Genomic DNA, 17,109 nt, shown 5'->3' on the forward strand with positions numbered 1-17,109 from the left:
TCTGAGCACACACAGCCTGTTTCCCAGGATTAGTTGCACCTCACAGCCAAGACCATGTTTTGTTCCTCATTGAAATGCTGTGAAGGTGTCCCAATATTGATATTGGCAGCATGCCAGTGCATGTGCCCCGATGTTTTACTGGAGGGGCAAGAGTTGCCTTATGTTATAATATTTAGTAAAATCGTTTTATTCTTAGACGCCCCTTTCCCGCCCTGTTGCACAGCTAATTTGCATTTGTTGACCCACCTGCTGAGTGGAGTATTTTTTCTTCTTCTTCTCCTTCCCAATACTTGCATTCGTAGCTCAGTCTATGAATTTGACAGTGGCTACATGGCATGGTCAGACTGGTTGAAACGTTAACCTCTGTGGGTATGGCTGTGTGTACTTTGTGCTGCCAGTATTATTGATCTGCCCTGGCTGTTCCTCCTCTCCTGCAGCAGTCTGTTACTGTTAACTCCCACCTGTCTGCCTGCTTTGTCCTCTCTGATCTGCCCATCGCTCCAAGGCTCTATCTAATGAGTATTGACCCCATCTCCATGTCAGCTAGCAGTGGATAATGCTGCATTAGAAGTTATTCAGGAAAATCAATCGTATTACTAGCAAGCCTAGTGAGTTTTACAGGACAATGAGAACAATGTTTTTTAATGTAACATTTGTGAATGGTTTATGTAATTTGAGATCTGAATGGTGACTCATAGACTAATGAGTCAACAACTTCAACAACAATTGGCATACGACCTTGTGTAAAAAGGTCTTGGTTCCATCAGTGAACCCATTGTGTCTCTACCCCTTGTACTATGGCGTGAGTGTGGATCTCTGCGTGTTCCCTGCAGGCTCAGCAGATGCTCTCTGCCTGCCTGGAGAAGGTAGATGTGTCCAACACAGAGGGCTACGACATCTTCATCGCTCAACTCAAAGAAGGACTGAAGAATACCTCACACGAGACTGCAGCCAATCACAAAGTGGCCAAGGTGAGTCACACTCAGCGCTCTGGGAGGAGGCGAACCGTGTCACAACTTGCCTACTAACCCATATTCATGTTGTGCTGTTATGGTGTTTTCTGCTGTTATGTCTTTCCACTGCAGATGGTCAGAATTGTCACAGATAATAGTGTTAGACAAATGCACCAAGCAGGTGTAGCGGTTCGCTTCAGTTGTCTAACATAACACATCTCTGTTTGTACTGTGACACCGCAAGTCGTCAATCACCTGTTAGAGAGTATGCCAGAGGTTGAACAAGTTTGTTCATTGACTGTGCAGCAATGCAAACATTAGGCAAATTTGCTTTTGATTATTCAAAACTTGCCAGCTCTTATTAGTAGGGCTGACAGTCAGTTACTGTTATTCTGCTCGCAGCAGTCAGTGACTTACACGAAAATGCATTAAGTTTAATGTATAGTGTGCGTAGCTCGTTGACACATTCTAATCAGTGCTAGGCTAGGGAACTGATAGAGCAGTGTCTGCTGCTGGGCCAGAGCTGTCATCTCCTGTGGCTGAGGTGTTGCTCAGATATAACAGCTCTAACGCCAGGGAATGCCAGTTCTTCAGCAGTGTGTAGCAAAGTCAAAGGAGACTAAAGAGGATGCTATTTTAATTTAAAGGTACTGAGGGATTGAAATGGGAATGCTAATTTGAGGTATTTAGTCTAGGCCTATATGGTGTCTAGGGCCGTGACGGTCATGACATTTTGGATGACTGTTATTGGCCAAATGAGTGGTCACAGCAATTTGGTTACCTTTTTTTTTGTCCTCATCTGCTCCTGACTGCATATGCTGCCATAGAAATGTAATGAATAGAATGGGCGTCCCCGTTCAAGTCAATGATAGTATAATGGGTGGACTGGCGGCCATTGCAAGTGTAGCTTTTGGAGCAAAGCAGGAAGTAAAATCAGGAAGTTTACCTTGGGCTCTAAATTGATATGTTTCGTTGGTAGCACTGGTGCTCCCAATTAAAAAAAGAAACATACAAAATAAGCTAGGAGCACCACATGAAATGTAATTGATTGAGATAGACCCAATATAGGCTGTATATGAATTCTAGCTACTTTTTGTTGTGCCCGAGAAACACATTTGTTACACTGTAAATGCATTAGTTTATTATAAAAGCTAAAATGTTGATACAATTACCTGTCAATGAAATGAGTCATTTGTGGAATATTAGGGTTGTACATTGAGTAAAATCACTATTTTGGTGAATTACACTGAATTTAAAATACATAAATCATAATAATCAGGATTGTGATGACAACATGCGTTCATTGCTATGATCATTGATCTCCTGAAGCAGATATCCCTTTTCCTTTCTGTTTGTGCCCCCAAATGTTTGAATATACTGGTAAAGTTACCAGGTTGTTAGCTAGTTAGCCAAGGAGGTAACATGACTGAACAAAGTGTAAACAAATGGTTAATGATGCGCGAGTAGTTTTAGAATGGCCAATGAGATGGTTTAGGGATGTAAAAGCGGCAATCCGATATTGGATCAAAATGTTGCTCTGGTAATATGGGTCAGATCTTCAAAAGCAAGCCGTGTACGCTGTAACGGTTGTGCAACCATGACCCTAACAAAGCTGCACTTGCTTGTTTCTCTAGGGCACTCAGAAACAACTATCTGGGATATTTAGTTCATAGTCGCACAGTGCTCCCAAAATAAAGCTAGTCGCACAGCCAAATATTTTCTTGCATATGTGACCAACTTGGTCGCACTTTAGTGCGCTGAGAGTACACATCAATATATTTTGATTTGTTGATTCAACTGACATTACAAAAAATAAATCCCATTGCATGAGCCACATCAGTTATCATTTGAATGAAAATTATGCATTACCCTGAAAATGATTGAATCACAATACCAGGCAGCCATTGCGAGTGTACCCATGAGTTTACCAGTCAAATTGCCGGTGTTAAAGGTTCCTAGCCTTTTTTATTCATTCTATTTTTATGCGACTCAACTGCACGGGTGCCCGGCCGTCCTTCTGTTTGTTCCACACAAAAAAAATGTAAACGTTCATGACCTTTTTATTTAATTTTCATGACGGTGTTTATCCTTAACTGTCAGTGACAAGTTATACGGTAATTGTGCCAGCCCTAATCGTATGATTTGTAATTTGGTAGCCTTCTGCTTCCCTTGATATCGTGTTGCTCTGTGGATGGATGAGTGTGGTTTTGGTTCTAGCAAAAACAGTGATTCTTCAATCGGCTTATAATTCCCCCACACACTCCCAAACCAGATCCCTTTATGTTCAGTGCAGGTTTAACAAAGAGGAAAGACTGTGGTTGTGTGACATTGCATTTGTCTCTTTGATTATGCGTACATGCGCTCTCTTTCAGTGCTGGTGAGATCCTGAGACCTGACTGCAGTCTGCGACAAAGAGCAGAAACTGCAGACCTCATCGGCATATTAATAGCCAGAGCAAGGGGACGAGCACCGCTTCTGTCCCAATGCCCACTCTCCACTCTGTGTAATTGAACCTGGGCTAAAACAAATCAGAATGTCAATCTTAACATCACCTCCCTCGATGTGTAGAGTTTGGCCAGAAAGCTATCGGTGTGTAATGTGAAAGCCAAGGCACTGGGAATTCCCTATTTACTCACCCCTTTACTTCCTCCTCCAGAATTTGATGTATCTCTCCTGGTATGTGCTGGGCTGCCAAGGGCTGAGGACGCTGCCTTACCACTGGCTCTGTGGGCCTCCCTGCCAGTGTGCTTCTGCAGCAAACCATCATCCATTACACTGACTCCAATTGGAGTACAATCTGCTAGTCACTGGCGGATGGTGAGGCTGGTCCAAGTTCAACATGAGCCTTTAAGACTCCCCACGTGTGACACACTCGATGTCTAATATATATGTGTCCTGCCGGCCATAAAACGCCCACAAGAAAAGGATATTTGTTCTTATACAATTTTTTATGAATATCTTAGTTTATAAATCCACTTCCGTCTCACCATTGTCCTCTGCCTTACCCTCGTATATTGTTGTGTTCCTGCCATGCAGCACAACACCCGCCCTTTGGCTATGCTCCAAAGATTTTTAAACACACCTCTATGTAGAGAGATTAAGCTCTCACTCACATAGGACTGGGTGACCTGCTAGTTCAGTCTTATTTAACAGGGATGTGTGTGTCTTTGTAAGATAATCTTGTTCTATAACCAGTGAGTTACTCCACACTAGGGCAAATGTTCCATTTCAAGAATAAATAACTTTTCTCCTGGGTAACCCGGTATTTCCCGCCAAAACAGGAGGTGTCGTTCTAAAGCATATACAACCATCGGACAGGATCATGTGCCATTCTAAGGTGTATTATACATCAAATCTAACTTTAATGGTAATTCTAAAGCAATAGTCATCGATAATCTTACAAGGTTTTGTTTTATGATAGTTAAATAAATGAACACCTGACAAAGTAGAATGTTGGTCAAATACACTTAGGCTAGCATACATCCTATCCGAATATAGCTACGGCATAAAATACATTTAAATGTTAACATAAACTTTGTGTTGACGTTGAAGAAGACACCCAGTAGGCTACGAGCTGAGCGGGGGTCTACGCAGCACAGTGGAGGAAGTGAGGAAGATTGCACATAACTTTAGCAAGTCAGAGGTCAGTGATGACATGCTACAGGGGTAGGCAACGTGAAGAGAGAGTGGGAAAGGGCTCAGGTTCAAATTGGACTGCAGCACACGTTTGGAACAGTCTGGCCGATATGGTAGATGTGTGTACCGCAATACTGTTTGCAATAGCATGGTAGGAGAAGCTGTCGCTCGCAGCAATTTCTGCTAGAATTTCATCCAGTGCTTACATCGCCTTGAGGTAAGACTGCATCGTTCTAGAACGTTTTGCTGCCAAACCCCCCTGTTCTCTTGCTGAAGCCCCCTCTACACTTGCATTGGAACACTTGCATGGATGTAGGTCCGGATGAAACTTGTTGTCGAACCGTCTGGTGTAGGCTCCATTTCATTTTGCCCTTGCAGATGTAGCTATCTTCCTCGGTGGCATTAGTTTTAGTGAAGATTTACGCAGCTGAATTAATAAAAGTAGGTAGGCCGACCCTACCGTGGGAAGCCAGATTTAGACATTGCATATTACAGTTCCGTTTCATGTCATGCTGTTCATATGAATAATAAATTATAATTTACCGGTTTATTTATCCCGGGAGATGGGAGTGGGTTTGGTAGGGATCTCTCTGAAATCTCTAACTTGGTTCCCACTATTAAACCCCAGACACGACTCTGTTGTTTACTCATGCACATATTTTTAGCACTGGTTCCATCACTTCCATTGCTGAGAACCATGGTAGAAGAATCTGCTCCACGGCCTTCAGCACCAACCAGCACTCTGTTACATCAAGATCACTTTGCTGTTGCACTATTTCATTTAGCGCCCAGTGATATATCTTGGTATACCGTGACGTACCTATATTGTGAATGTTTTTTGTTGTTGTATTTTTCTCCCTTGTATTAAAATAAATACACCAAGGCCTGATATTGGAAGTTTACCCAACGTCCAACCTCTCTTCCTTTTTAACTCACAATCCTGTAACAATCAACTTCTGTCCCAATAATGAATTTCCCTTTTCACTTTCCAACTGGCCTCACAGAATTACGTACATTGTATAATATATAGGAAATGGGGCAAACCATGGTGTTTTAATTTTTATTTGTACCAGCAGGGATGGGATGCGGTAATACAAAAATTCCACTAGGCTCGCTGGACACTGCTCTCTCCTTTTTCCCCTAACACTGTCTGTCCCTCTCTCTCCAGTGGGCAACAGTGACGTTTCATCTTCCACACCATGTGCTAAAGTTGGTCGCCAGTGCCATCGTGACTGAGCTGAAGAAGATCAACCAGAACGTCGCTGCCTTGTCTGTGGCCTCGTCCATCATGGACAGGCTCTCCTACCTCTTACCAAGTGCACGGCCTGAGCTGGGGGTGGGCCCAGGGCGCTCTGTAGATAGGTGAGCAGGACCTTAAACCATGACAAACCTCAATGCACCAGAGGTGTTAAAATGACTCAAATAACCTCATCTCGCCAATACCAATCAGATGTATTTCGTTCCTTTTGCCTGTATTTCTGTATTGACAAGTTGACCCTTGCTGTCTGTCTTTCAGATCATTGATGTACAGTGAGGCAAATAGGAGAGAAACGTTCATGTCGTGGCCCCATGCCGGGTACAGGTGGGCACAGCCTGACCCCATGGCCCAAGCAGGATTTTACCACCAGGTAGGCAGTGTAAGGACACCTCCTCTCCCATCATCTCTCCCTCCAATGCTTACATAGTGAAGAAAAATGTACATTTGATCCTCCAATTACATGTTTATAATGCACGCACACACTAGTTTGCATGTCGTTTGAGACCCAAGTTGCGGCATGGCACATTATTGCTGATGCAGTATAAAGAGGCATAATATTTCTGTACATAGTGTAAAAGATTAGCTGTTTTTTTATTGTGTATAGCTGAGCCTCATGATGCTTGGCTTGGAGTTCCTTCCTGTTGTGAAATTCCTTTTCTATCTCTGCAGCCTGCCTCTACCGGTGATGACAGGGCAATGTGTTTCACATGCAGTGTCTGCCTAGTGTGTTGGGAGCCCACTGATGAACCATGGTGAGTCACTCATTAGTGGTGAGCGATTAACCAACATTTCGTAAATTTTTGGGATTATAATAGAATTTAGTGACCGGCGTCGGTTCAATTACTTGAATTCATTCATTTCGGGGTTGTTTTTGTTGTCCTAAAGAGTCGTTTCTCTAGAGAGAAATCCAATAATTCACAAGAGAAATCAACTCTTGCGCTATGTGAGATGCTGGCGCTGTAGTTTTCATTAAACAAATATTCAGCCTAGTTCAGCGCAGAAAGGTGGTAATTAACTACAGTCACCATAATCCATTGCACCATTTATTTCAGTCTTGGACATGGGTCAGAGAGAAAGAGGCGAAGCGAGAGGTTACACTCAACAAAATCTGTCCAAAATAATCCCAATGCATTTCTATTGGTTTATTTTGGACCTAACCTTGTTGCCTGCCTTGAGGACAACGACTCCCAATCTTAGGGCAGAGGCATGAGCATCTCGTCATTATTTACAGATCTCTGGACGCACACTTTAAAAAAAACTCTAACATCATTGTAATGTCATTATTTTATATTGGCTTTTAATGCATTTAAAATAAATCTCAAACCGTGACTACTTTTAAATAATTTAACTGAAATGGAACCGATCACAAAAACTACTAATCGCTCAGCACTCTCTCTCTCTCTCTCACTCTCACACACACCACAGAACATTCAGATCGCACATTCATTTACCTCTAAACAACATAATGACCATGACCTCCGCCTTCTCGTCAGGTCCGAGCACGAGCGACATTCCCCCAACTGTCCGTTTGTGAAGGGTGAGCACACCCAGAACGTGCCCCTGTCCGTCACGCTCGCCACCAGCCCCGCCCAGTTCCCCACCCCCGACGGCTCAGATAAGATCGCCTGCTACGGCTTCGGCAGCTGCCCCCACTTCCTGGCAGCCGCCACAAAGCGTGGCAAAATCTGCATCTGGGACGTGTCCAAGCTCATGAAGGTAAGGCTGCGCGGCGTGGTGGGAAACGTGATAGTGATGACAACGTGAAGGTTTGATCTGGCCCTAGGAGCACTGGTGAAGTCAATATTTAGTAAAGAAGTAGAGTTTTGCTGATATCTGCCTCCATGCTATGCTTTTGGTGTGGATGGTTGTCTGGGTGGCATGAGCATCCTGGATGTCACACTTTATTGACATACATAAAACTTATGAAGTCATGAATAAATAATACATGTATCTCTGTGCCTGTTGTTATTTCTGATGTTTGATTTGATGATTCATGATTTCTTTCCCCTCAGGTGCACTTGAAATTTGAAATCAACCCCTACGACCCGGCGATCCTGCGACAGCTGATACTGTCTGGGAGCGAGCAGGCCCTGGGGACCCAGGAGTCCAGGAGGCCCACCTTAGCCTGGCTAGAGGACTCCTCAAGCTGCTCAGACATACCAAAACTAGAGGGGGACAGGTACTACTGGACATACTTACTCGATGCACACCTAGTCAATGAAAGTTTAAATGGAGTTGTGTGTTAAGTGTATGTGTAAAAAAAGGAAATCTGTTAGGACCTCTTTTCCTTTGTTTCTCTGCCAGTGATGACCAGTTGGAGGACTCTGACAGTGAAGAGCATTCCAGATCAGAGTCAGTGACGGGTATGAAGCCACTCTTCAAATCTTCTTACTCTTTCGGTCCGTAGACTACTTTCTAGGTATCCATAAGATGGCCTATCGCATTTATTTGTGTCTTTCCTGTTCCCAGGCCACCCGTCCCAGAGGGAGAGCATGGAGGTGAGCCTGGGCGTAACAGCGCTCAGCGTCCTGCAGCAGCCAGAGAAGCTCCAGTGGGAGGTTGTGGCCAGCGTGTTGGAGGACACAGTCAAGGACCTGGAGGAGCTGGGTGCCAACCCTTCCCTGGCCCAGGCCAAGGCCGACAAGGCCAAGGAGAAGCCCCAAGAGCACCACAACATTCCTTTCCCCTGCCTGCTGGCTGGAGGCCTGCTCAGTTACCTTGCTGCCCCACTCCCCTCCTCCCGCCGCTCCATGGACGGCCCCCTCAGGACTCAGGGCCCCGAGCCTCCCCATGTTGTGCCTGACCAGGGCCCCATGGAGATAGAGACCTGTAACCTCCCTCCCTTGGAGCTGGGCTCGCCCAACTCGGCCGCGCCCACTGTGCGCAGGACTATGCCCGTGCTCTTGCTCTACAGCTTCAAGGAGTCGGAGGAGAAGTCGTCGGGCAAGGTGTTTGCCCAGATGAACAATCTGATGAGCAAGGGGCTGCACGAGGAGGGCTTCTCCGTGCCGCAGATTATCGAGATGGAGTTTGACACCCACGAGCAGCTGCTGCTCCAGGACCCGCCCATCACCTACATCCAGCAGTTTGCAGACGCTGCCGCCAACTTAGCCACCCTGGACGGGGACAAGTGGAGCTCGCTTGCGCCGCGGCCGGGAGCCCTGGTGCAGTGTTTGCGGCTGCCCAAGCAGCTGGAGGAGGAGAACCTCTACGTGGACTCCATCACGCCCTGCTCAGACGGTGTGCACCTGCTGGTGGGGCTACAGCCCTGCTCTGTGGAGTCTCTCAGTGCCATCAACCAGGTGGAGGTCCTCAACAACCTCAACCGCCTCCACTCAGCCCTCTGCAGCCGCCGCAAGGGAGAGCTGCAGCCCCTGCCCACACTGGCCAACGGACACGAAGCCCTCGCCTCCGCCTCGCCCCCTCAGACCCCACTCATCCTGCCCCCGCCTGACCAGCAGCAGCAACAGCCGTCCAGGGCCCTGGGAGGCTGTGGGGGTGGAGGCTACCTGGCCCTCTACAAGCTCAACTACTCCACCCGCATTGTCACTCTGGAGGAGGAGCCTGTCAAGGTGCAGCACATCAGAGACCCCCGGGACGCCGTCACCTCCCTCATCCTGCTCCCGCCAGACGTGTTGGACGGGAGGGAAGACGACAGCGAGGAGGCCCCCGAGGAGAAACCTCAGCGTGGGCTTAAAAATGGCACTGGCTGCGGCCATGGGTCTGGGTGTGGGCCAGGGACTGGTACCAGCAGCACCAAGGTGAAGCAGGCAGACGTGGCCGGACTGGGCCACCTGGTGGTCACCACTCAGGCAGGGTACATCATGATCCTAGACCTTTCCACTTTGGAGGTCCTGGCCAAAGTGGAGCCGCCCAAGACGGATGGGACGGTGAATGCGATTGACCCTTTCGTCTCTGTCACCTACTGCTCCGGGACTGACCGCCTGTGCGCTTGCACTAAAGGTGAGGACTGACTCAGAGTCTAGGGCAGAAATGGCATTACTTAGATTCCCCAGGTTTTAATAGTACAACATCATCTGCACCATCATTGTAATAATCTGCCAACGCCTGGATAAGTGATTACTATATATGATACAACAATGAAAAAATATGACCTGCAACGCTATGTGCGTGTGTGTGTGTGTCTGACATGTGAGCAAGGCCTGGAGGGGGTAATGTGTTCTAGGGAGTCAGGTTTGTTTTTGAACACTTGTGTGGCCTGGTCCACCAGCTGTTTTACAGTCTGTGCTGCAGGCTGGCATTCATCGAAAGTAGAAAAAGAAACAAATGGGGGTTTTAAATAATTTCACTATTGGAATAGTATCATGAATTTTTGTAGAATATCTGTATATTCTAAATGTTATTATTTTTGTTGTTACTTGATTTTTAACCTGAGCACTGCTGTGCGAGAGAGAGGCTGGTGTGCTATTGCTTCAGCGGAGCCTGTGTGTGTGAGATTGAAGTCTGCAGACGGAGGGAGGTAGAGAGAGATGCAGTAGCCAAGGCTAGCTTGTAACTAACTTTGCGTTATGGTTTGCAAGTACTAGGGTAGTGAATTGATGTTAGCTTCAGCTGAAAGGTGGCAAGGAAGTTAGCCTACAAAGCTGGAAGCTAATGTAATGTTTTGCGAACAGTAATTAGTAGTTTCAAAATTTCTACATGGCGTGTTGCATTATTCAAGTATCTTAACTACTGTGCAGCGTGAGTGTGGAGCTAGCATGAATTTGGCCTGCGGTTGATTTTTTTTCAAACAATCTAATAATTTGGTCATAAGACTGTAAAAAACCCAGCAAGTCAGCTCCAAATGATTTTAATTTTGAAAATCTGTTTCAAAGTATTCCTAAGCATAATAGAGAGATGCAGTTGAAGTTGGAAGTTTACATACACCTTAGCCAAATACATTTAAACACCAGTTTTTCACAATTCCTGGCATTTAATCCTATTAAAAAGTCCCTGTTTTAGGTCAGTTAGAATAAGAGTAGAGTGATTTATTTCAGATTTAATTTCTTTCATCACATTCCCAGTGGGTCAGAAGTTTACATGCACTCAATTAGTATTTGGTAGCATTGCATTTAAATTGTTGAACTTGGTTCAAATGTTCTGGGTAGCCTCCCACAAGCTTTCCACAGTAAATTGAGTGAATTTTGGCCCATTCCTCCTGACAGAGCTGGTGTAACTGAGTCAGGTTTGTAGGCCTCCTTGCTCGCATATGCTTTTTCAGTTTTGCCCACAAACTTTCTACAGGATTGAGGTCAGGGCTTTGTGATGGCCACTCCAATACCTTGACTTTGTTGTCCTTAAGCCATTTTGCCACAACTTTGGAAGTATGCTTGGGTTCATTGTCCATTTGGAAGACCCATTTCTGACCAAGCTTTAACTTCCTGACTGATGTCTTGAGATGTTGCTTCAATATATCCACATAATTGTCCTGCCTTATGATGCCATCTATTTTGAAGTGCACCAGTCCCTGCTGCAGCAAGGCACCCCCACAACATGATCCTGCCACCCCCGTGCTTCACGGTTGGGATGGAGTTCTTCGGCTTGCAAGCCTCCCCCTTTTTCCTACAAACATAACGATGGTCATTATGGCCAAACAGTTCTATTTTTGTTTCATCAGACCAGAGGACATTTCTCCAAATAGTACGATCTTTGTCCCCATGTGCAGTTGCAAACTATAGTCTGGCTTTTTTTATGGCGGTTTTGGAGCAGTGGCTTCTTCCTTTCGGGTTATGCCGATATAGGACTCGTTTTACTGTGGTAACTTTTACTATACCGTAGTTACTTTTGTACCTGTTTCCTCCAGCATCTTCACAAGGTCCTTTGCTGTTGTTCTGGGATTGATTTGCACTTTTCGCACCAAAGTACGTTCATCTCTAGGAGACAGAACGCGTCTCCTTCCTGAGCGGAATGACGGCTGCGTGGTCTCATGGTGTTTATATTTGCGTACTATTGTTTGTACAGATGAATGTGGTACCTTCAGGCATTTGGAAATTGCTCCCAAGGATGAACTAGACTTGTGGAGGTCTACAATTATTTTTCTGAGGGCTTGGCTGATTTCTTTTGATTTTCCCATGATGTCAAGCCAAGAGGCACTGAGTTTGACGGTAGGCCTTGAAATACATCCACGGGTACACCTCCAATTTACTCAAGTGATGTCAATTAGCCTATCAGAAGCTTCTAAAGCCATGACATAATTTCTGGAATTTTCCAAGCTGTTTATTAAAGGCACAGTCAACTTAGTGTATGTAAACTTCTGACCCACTGGAATTGTGATACAGTGAAATAATCTGTCAACAATTGTTGGAAAAATTACTTGTCATGCACAAAGTAGATGTCCTAACAAACTATAGTTTTGGAAAGTCTGTTAACAAGAATTTGTTGAATACGGGTTTTAATGACTCCAACCTAAGTGTATGTAAACTTCCGACTTCACCTGTATGTGATTGTATACAAACCTAAGCAAGGTTTGAAATGGTTTTGGTTAAAAATATATCTGTTTGTGCTTCTTGTTGTCAGTTTGCATTGTACAGATTATTTGTAGTTATGTTACGGCACCCTGACCATCTGCTCAAGAAAAGAATCGGCCCTTGGCTGAATCTAGTTGATGATCCCTGGGCTAGAGCTAGAAAAGAGTGGAGCAGCCACTGTGCACTCGAGCTAGGGGATTTCAGCTGCACTTTCAATGTAGTACACGATGTGAGGCTTGTTTGACAGAAGTACTGAATGTAACAAATTCTACTACAGAACCTTTTTTTTCATGTTCTAGTATGGATCAAGTATAGACGTTTCGGTATACTGTGCGACACTTTATAGCCTACTCCTCAGCATTTTTTTTTATTGCATTGCATTGCATTATTGAACTCTCACTCAACTTTTTACACACATCGAGTCACTTTGCCACTTGGTTTGGCCAACATAAACTACAAGCTACTTGAAGGCTACCGGTCGTCACTAGTTACCAAATGTATTAGTCACATGCGCTGAATACAACAGGTGTGGACTTTCCAGTGAAATGCTTACTTACGAGCCCCTTCTCAACAGTGCAGAATTAAAAAGCAATTAATAATAAAGGAAATAGTAACAATAAAAAAGAGGCTATATATAAGTAGTACCAGTACAGAGTGAATGTGCAGGGGTACGAGGTAATGAATAATTTAGAGTGACATGGAAAGTATTCAGACCCCTTGACTTATTTCACATTTTGTTGTTACAGCCTGAATTCAAAATGGATTAAATCTTTTTTTCCTCACTCATCTTTGCAAATGTATAAACAAATAAAATACAGAAATATCTAATTTACATAAGTATTCAATGACTTAATACTTTGCAGAAGCACCTTTGGCAGCAATTACAGCTGTGAGTCTATCTGGGTAAGTCTCTAAGAGCTTTCCACACCTGGATTGTGCAACATTTGCCCATTATTCTTTTCAAATTCTTCAAGCTCTGTCTAATTAGTTGTTGATCATTGCTAGACAACCATGTTCAGGTCTTGCCATAGATTTTCAATTAGATTTAAGTAAAAACTGTAACTAGGCCACTCGGGAACATTCATGGTAGATTTGGCCCTGTGTTTTAGGTTATTGTCCTGCTGAAAGATGAATTCATCTCCCAGTGTCTGGTGGATAGCTGAGTGAACCAGGTTTTCCTCTCGGATTTTGCCTGTGCTTAGCTCCATTCCATTTTTTTTTTAATCCTGAAAAACTGGTGCGCCAGGTAGCCTAGTGGTTACAACGTTGGGCTAGTAACTGAAAGGTTGCTAGATCGAATGCCTGAGCTGACAAGGTAAACATCTGTCGTTCTGCCCCTGAACAAGGCAGTTAACCCACTGTTCCTAGGCCGTCATTGTAAATAAGAATTTGTTCTTAACTGACTTGCCTAGTTTAAAAAAAACAATACCTATAACATGATGCAGCCATCACTATGCTTAGAAATATGGTGGTAATCAGTAATATGCTGTGGGCAAATCCAATACTTTGTATTCAAGACAAAAAGTGAATTGCTTGTTGCCTTGTTGCAAACAGGATGCATGTTTTAGAATATTTTTTTATTTAGTACAGGCTTCCTTTTGACTTTGTAAATTAGGTTACTGTTGTGGCGCCACTACAATGTTGTTGATCCGTCCTCAGTTTTCTCCTATCACAGCCATTAAACTCTGTAGTTGTCCCTTCCTCTCCGGCAACTGAGTTAGGAAGGACGCCTGTATCTTTGTAGTGACTGGGTGTATTGATACACCATCCAAAGTGTAATTAATAACTTCACCATACTCAAAGGGATATTCAATGTCTGCTTTTTATTTTTGTTGCCTTCTACCAATAGGTGCCTTTTGTGAGGCATTGGAAAACCTCCCTGGTCTTTGTGGTTGAATCTGTGTTTAAAATGCATTGTTCAACTGAGGGACCTCACAGTTATCTGTATGTGTGGGGTACATAGATGAGGTAGTCATTCAAAAATCATGTTAGAACACTTATTGCACACAGAGTGAGTCCATGCAATTTATTATGTGACTTGTTAAGCACGGTTTTTACTCTTTAATTTATTTAGGCTTGCCATGACAAAGGGGTTGAATATTTAATGACTCAACAAAGGGGTTGAATATTTAATGACTCAAGACATTGCAGCCTTTAATTTTTTAATTTATAAAGAAAAGAAGAAAAAAAATACAATTCCACTTTGACTTTATGGGGTAGTGTGTCGGCCAGTGACAAATCTAAATGTAATCCATTTTAAATTCAGGCTTTAACAACAATGTGGAAAAGTAAAGGGTTGTGAATCATTTCTGAAGGAACTGTGTACCCTTGTAACAATGTCACATGGATATTTTAATTTAGAAAAAGCTTTTTCAGTGTTAAAATAGGCTTAATTTTTCTCACAAATTATATTCAAATGTATTCTAATACCAAAGTCTGTTTGAATATTTGAAGAACTGTGCACATCCTAGTTTTCAAGCAGGGATGAGTGATTTTAAGGGAAAATTAATTTCTTTGGTAGAGCAGTTATTGTGTTAAAATGACAAATATGCAGAAATGTATTTATGAAGTCTTTGGATCCATTTCACATTAAGAATGTTAAGTCTGACTTCAGTTATCTAACCCCCCCTTCTAGGTGGAGAACTTCATTTCCTTCAAATTGGAGGTGTGTGTGACGATGTAGATGACAGCGACATTTTTGTCGATGGCCCCCTTTCTAAAGGGGCTGAACAGCTGTTGGAGGGGACGAAGCCCTCCTCCAATCCCTCGAGCCCAGGGATCACAGGTAGGAGACACAGACCCCTTTACACTTCACATCTCTGCTGCTTCTCTGCTCATTCAATAACTGTGCAGCCCTATTGCCTCATTTCACCTTTGCTGACTATGAACACCTATGAAATGTATTTCATGGATTTTGATAACTGACTAGTCATTGCTTATTGGAACCCTCTTTCCAGTGAAATCATATGCTGATTGACAACATTATACTGTACAGACTGTGAAATGGCAACAATACTTTTTCCGGTTTCATATGTTCTTTACATCCCTGTGGCCTTTAAAAAAATATTCTCCCGTTAAGGAGTTGACCTCCTGGTGGACCAAGTGTTGGCTGTGGAGAACCTAACGTTGCTGGTGGAGCTGACGCGCTTCGAAACACTGACGCCGCGCTTCTCGGCCACAGTGCCGCCCTGCTGGGTGGAGGTGCAGCAGGAGCAGCAGCAGCGTCGCCACCCCCAGCACTTGCACCAGCAGCACCATGGAGACGCCGCCCAGCACACACGCACCTGGAAGCTGCAGAGTGACAGGTACGGACGTGTGGGTATCACTGGGTGGGTATGGGTGCGAGTAGAATCCTTATGGGTGTGTGCAGTCAGTGAGTCATTTCTCGTAAGTCTATCCACAAATGTCACACTATTAATAAACAATCACAATGGCTGTACATTTGGAATATACACACACTTTAAATTCCTCATTGAGGACCACAGCTACATGTTCCTTTTTAACTTGTATGTTAACAATCTCACATGCTCCTATAAAAAAAAAGTAGCCTAGGATGTCTTGATTTTAGGAAATATTTGAGTAGGTGAATAATGCGGCCATGCTTTCTTTGTTGTTTGTAGCTCCAGCTGGGACGAGCATGTGTTTGAACTGGTCCTTCCCAAGGCCTGCATGGTGGGCCACGTGGACTTCAAGTTCGTCATGAATGCCAACATCACTAACATTCCTCAGATCCAGATCACCCTGCTGAAGAACAAGGCCCCAGGTCTGGGCAAGGTCAACGGTGAGGTCACTCACCGCTATCTCTTTGTTGCCTTGGCAAATGTTTTAAATATAGTATCTTGAGCATAGACTATGCAGGACTCCAGAGTAACATTTTCACCTGGTGGCGCTGGTGCCACAAACCTTTTCAGTTTGTGGCACCAGCCCATGATTTGGTCGCACCCGAAAAACTATTTTTCACAGGGTCACACAATAAGAAAAATAGGAGTAATAATCTTATAAAGTCAGTCAAAGTGATCTATTAAGAAGTGTGTTGGACTACTGAGATGGTATTCAATTAAGAAGTTAATCCAGCGATTGTCATGAATTTTGGTTTGACAATTAGGCTATTTTTGTTCTATTCCAAAATAGGGCTCCTAGGGCCCTATAAAATCAGTTTTATTCTTTGCTGGGTTCTGTTTTGTGTTATCCCAAATTCCGTTCTCAGTTTTGTTTTTCCAGGTTTCTGTTTTCCTTTGAGAGCAAAAACCTAGAAAAAAACAATCACACTTTTTTAATAGAAAAACTAAAAAATGGTTGCTTGAAGTCCACAACAATGCTTAAACCACACCAGGAGAGGTCTGGGAAAAATGTGTGATGTAATTCCAGTGTGCACCTAGCAAGAAGCTGTTTAGCAGTTTTTTGTGGCGCACATGGGATGCCAATTTTCGAAACAAACACCTCCTGGATTGATACAAATAATCATGATATCATTCTGTAAGGCAAACAGGCTACTTTGTAGTCAACATTTAATTGAGAAGGTTTTTGGTAAAGCCTTTCCATCTACCAGAATACTTTTCAATAGCATCATCGCTAACGGCTACGCAAAGCACACCGCACATAGACGGGGAATTTTCATTCTCTTCAGAAAGTTGCAGGAAATATGAATCACTGATGCATTCTGTTCATGTCTTATGATACGTTTGGGCAAAAGTATGAATTTTCAATACATTTAGTTAATTCCCTACTAACTTATACATTTTTGAATATTGTTGAATTCAGTTTTAATGTCTGGATTCCATGATTCCATGTGCAT

At 43.8% G+C, this 17,109-nt stretch overlaps 1 protein-coding gene across 1 annotated transcript in view; it reads left to right on the plus strand.

Moving 5' to 3' along the window:
• The window catches only part of birc6 (baculoviral IAP repeat containing 6), a 150,874-nt gene that overhangs the window by 7,997 nt on the left and 125,768 nt on the right, over nucleotides 1–17,109 (plus strand). The window contains exons 3-13 of the mRNA XM_038960502.1: nucleotides 834–971; nucleotides 5,758–5,951; nucleotides 6,106–6,217; nucleotides 6,517–6,599; nucleotides 7,341–7,563; nucleotides 7,860–8,026; nucleotides 8,152–8,210; nucleotides 8,317–9,810; nucleotides 14,950–15,099; nucleotides 15,394–15,619; nucleotides 15,935–16,095. Coding sequence (XP_038816430.1) covers nucleotides 834–971; nucleotides 5,758–5,951; nucleotides 6,106–6,217; nucleotides 6,517–6,599; nucleotides 7,341–7,563; nucleotides 7,860–8,026; nucleotides 8,152–8,210; nucleotides 8,317–9,810; nucleotides 14,950–15,099; nucleotides 15,394–15,619; nucleotides 15,935–16,095 — 3,007 coding nt within the window. The remainder of the gene's footprint in view (nucleotides 1–833; nucleotides 972–5,757; nucleotides 5,952–6,105; nucleotides 6,218–6,516; nucleotides 6,600–7,340; nucleotides 7,564–7,859; nucleotides 8,027–8,151; nucleotides 8,211–8,316; nucleotides 9,811–14,949; nucleotides 15,100–15,393; nucleotides 15,620–15,934; nucleotides 16,096–17,109) is intronic.

This window comes from Salvelinus namaycush, chromosome 22, assembly GCF_016432855.1.
Source record: "Salvelinus namaycush isolate Seneca chromosome 22, SaNama_1.0, whole genome shotgun sequence".
NCBI lineage: Eukaryota > Metazoa > Chordata > Actinopteri > Salmoniformes > Salmonidae > Salvelinus > Salvelinus namaycush.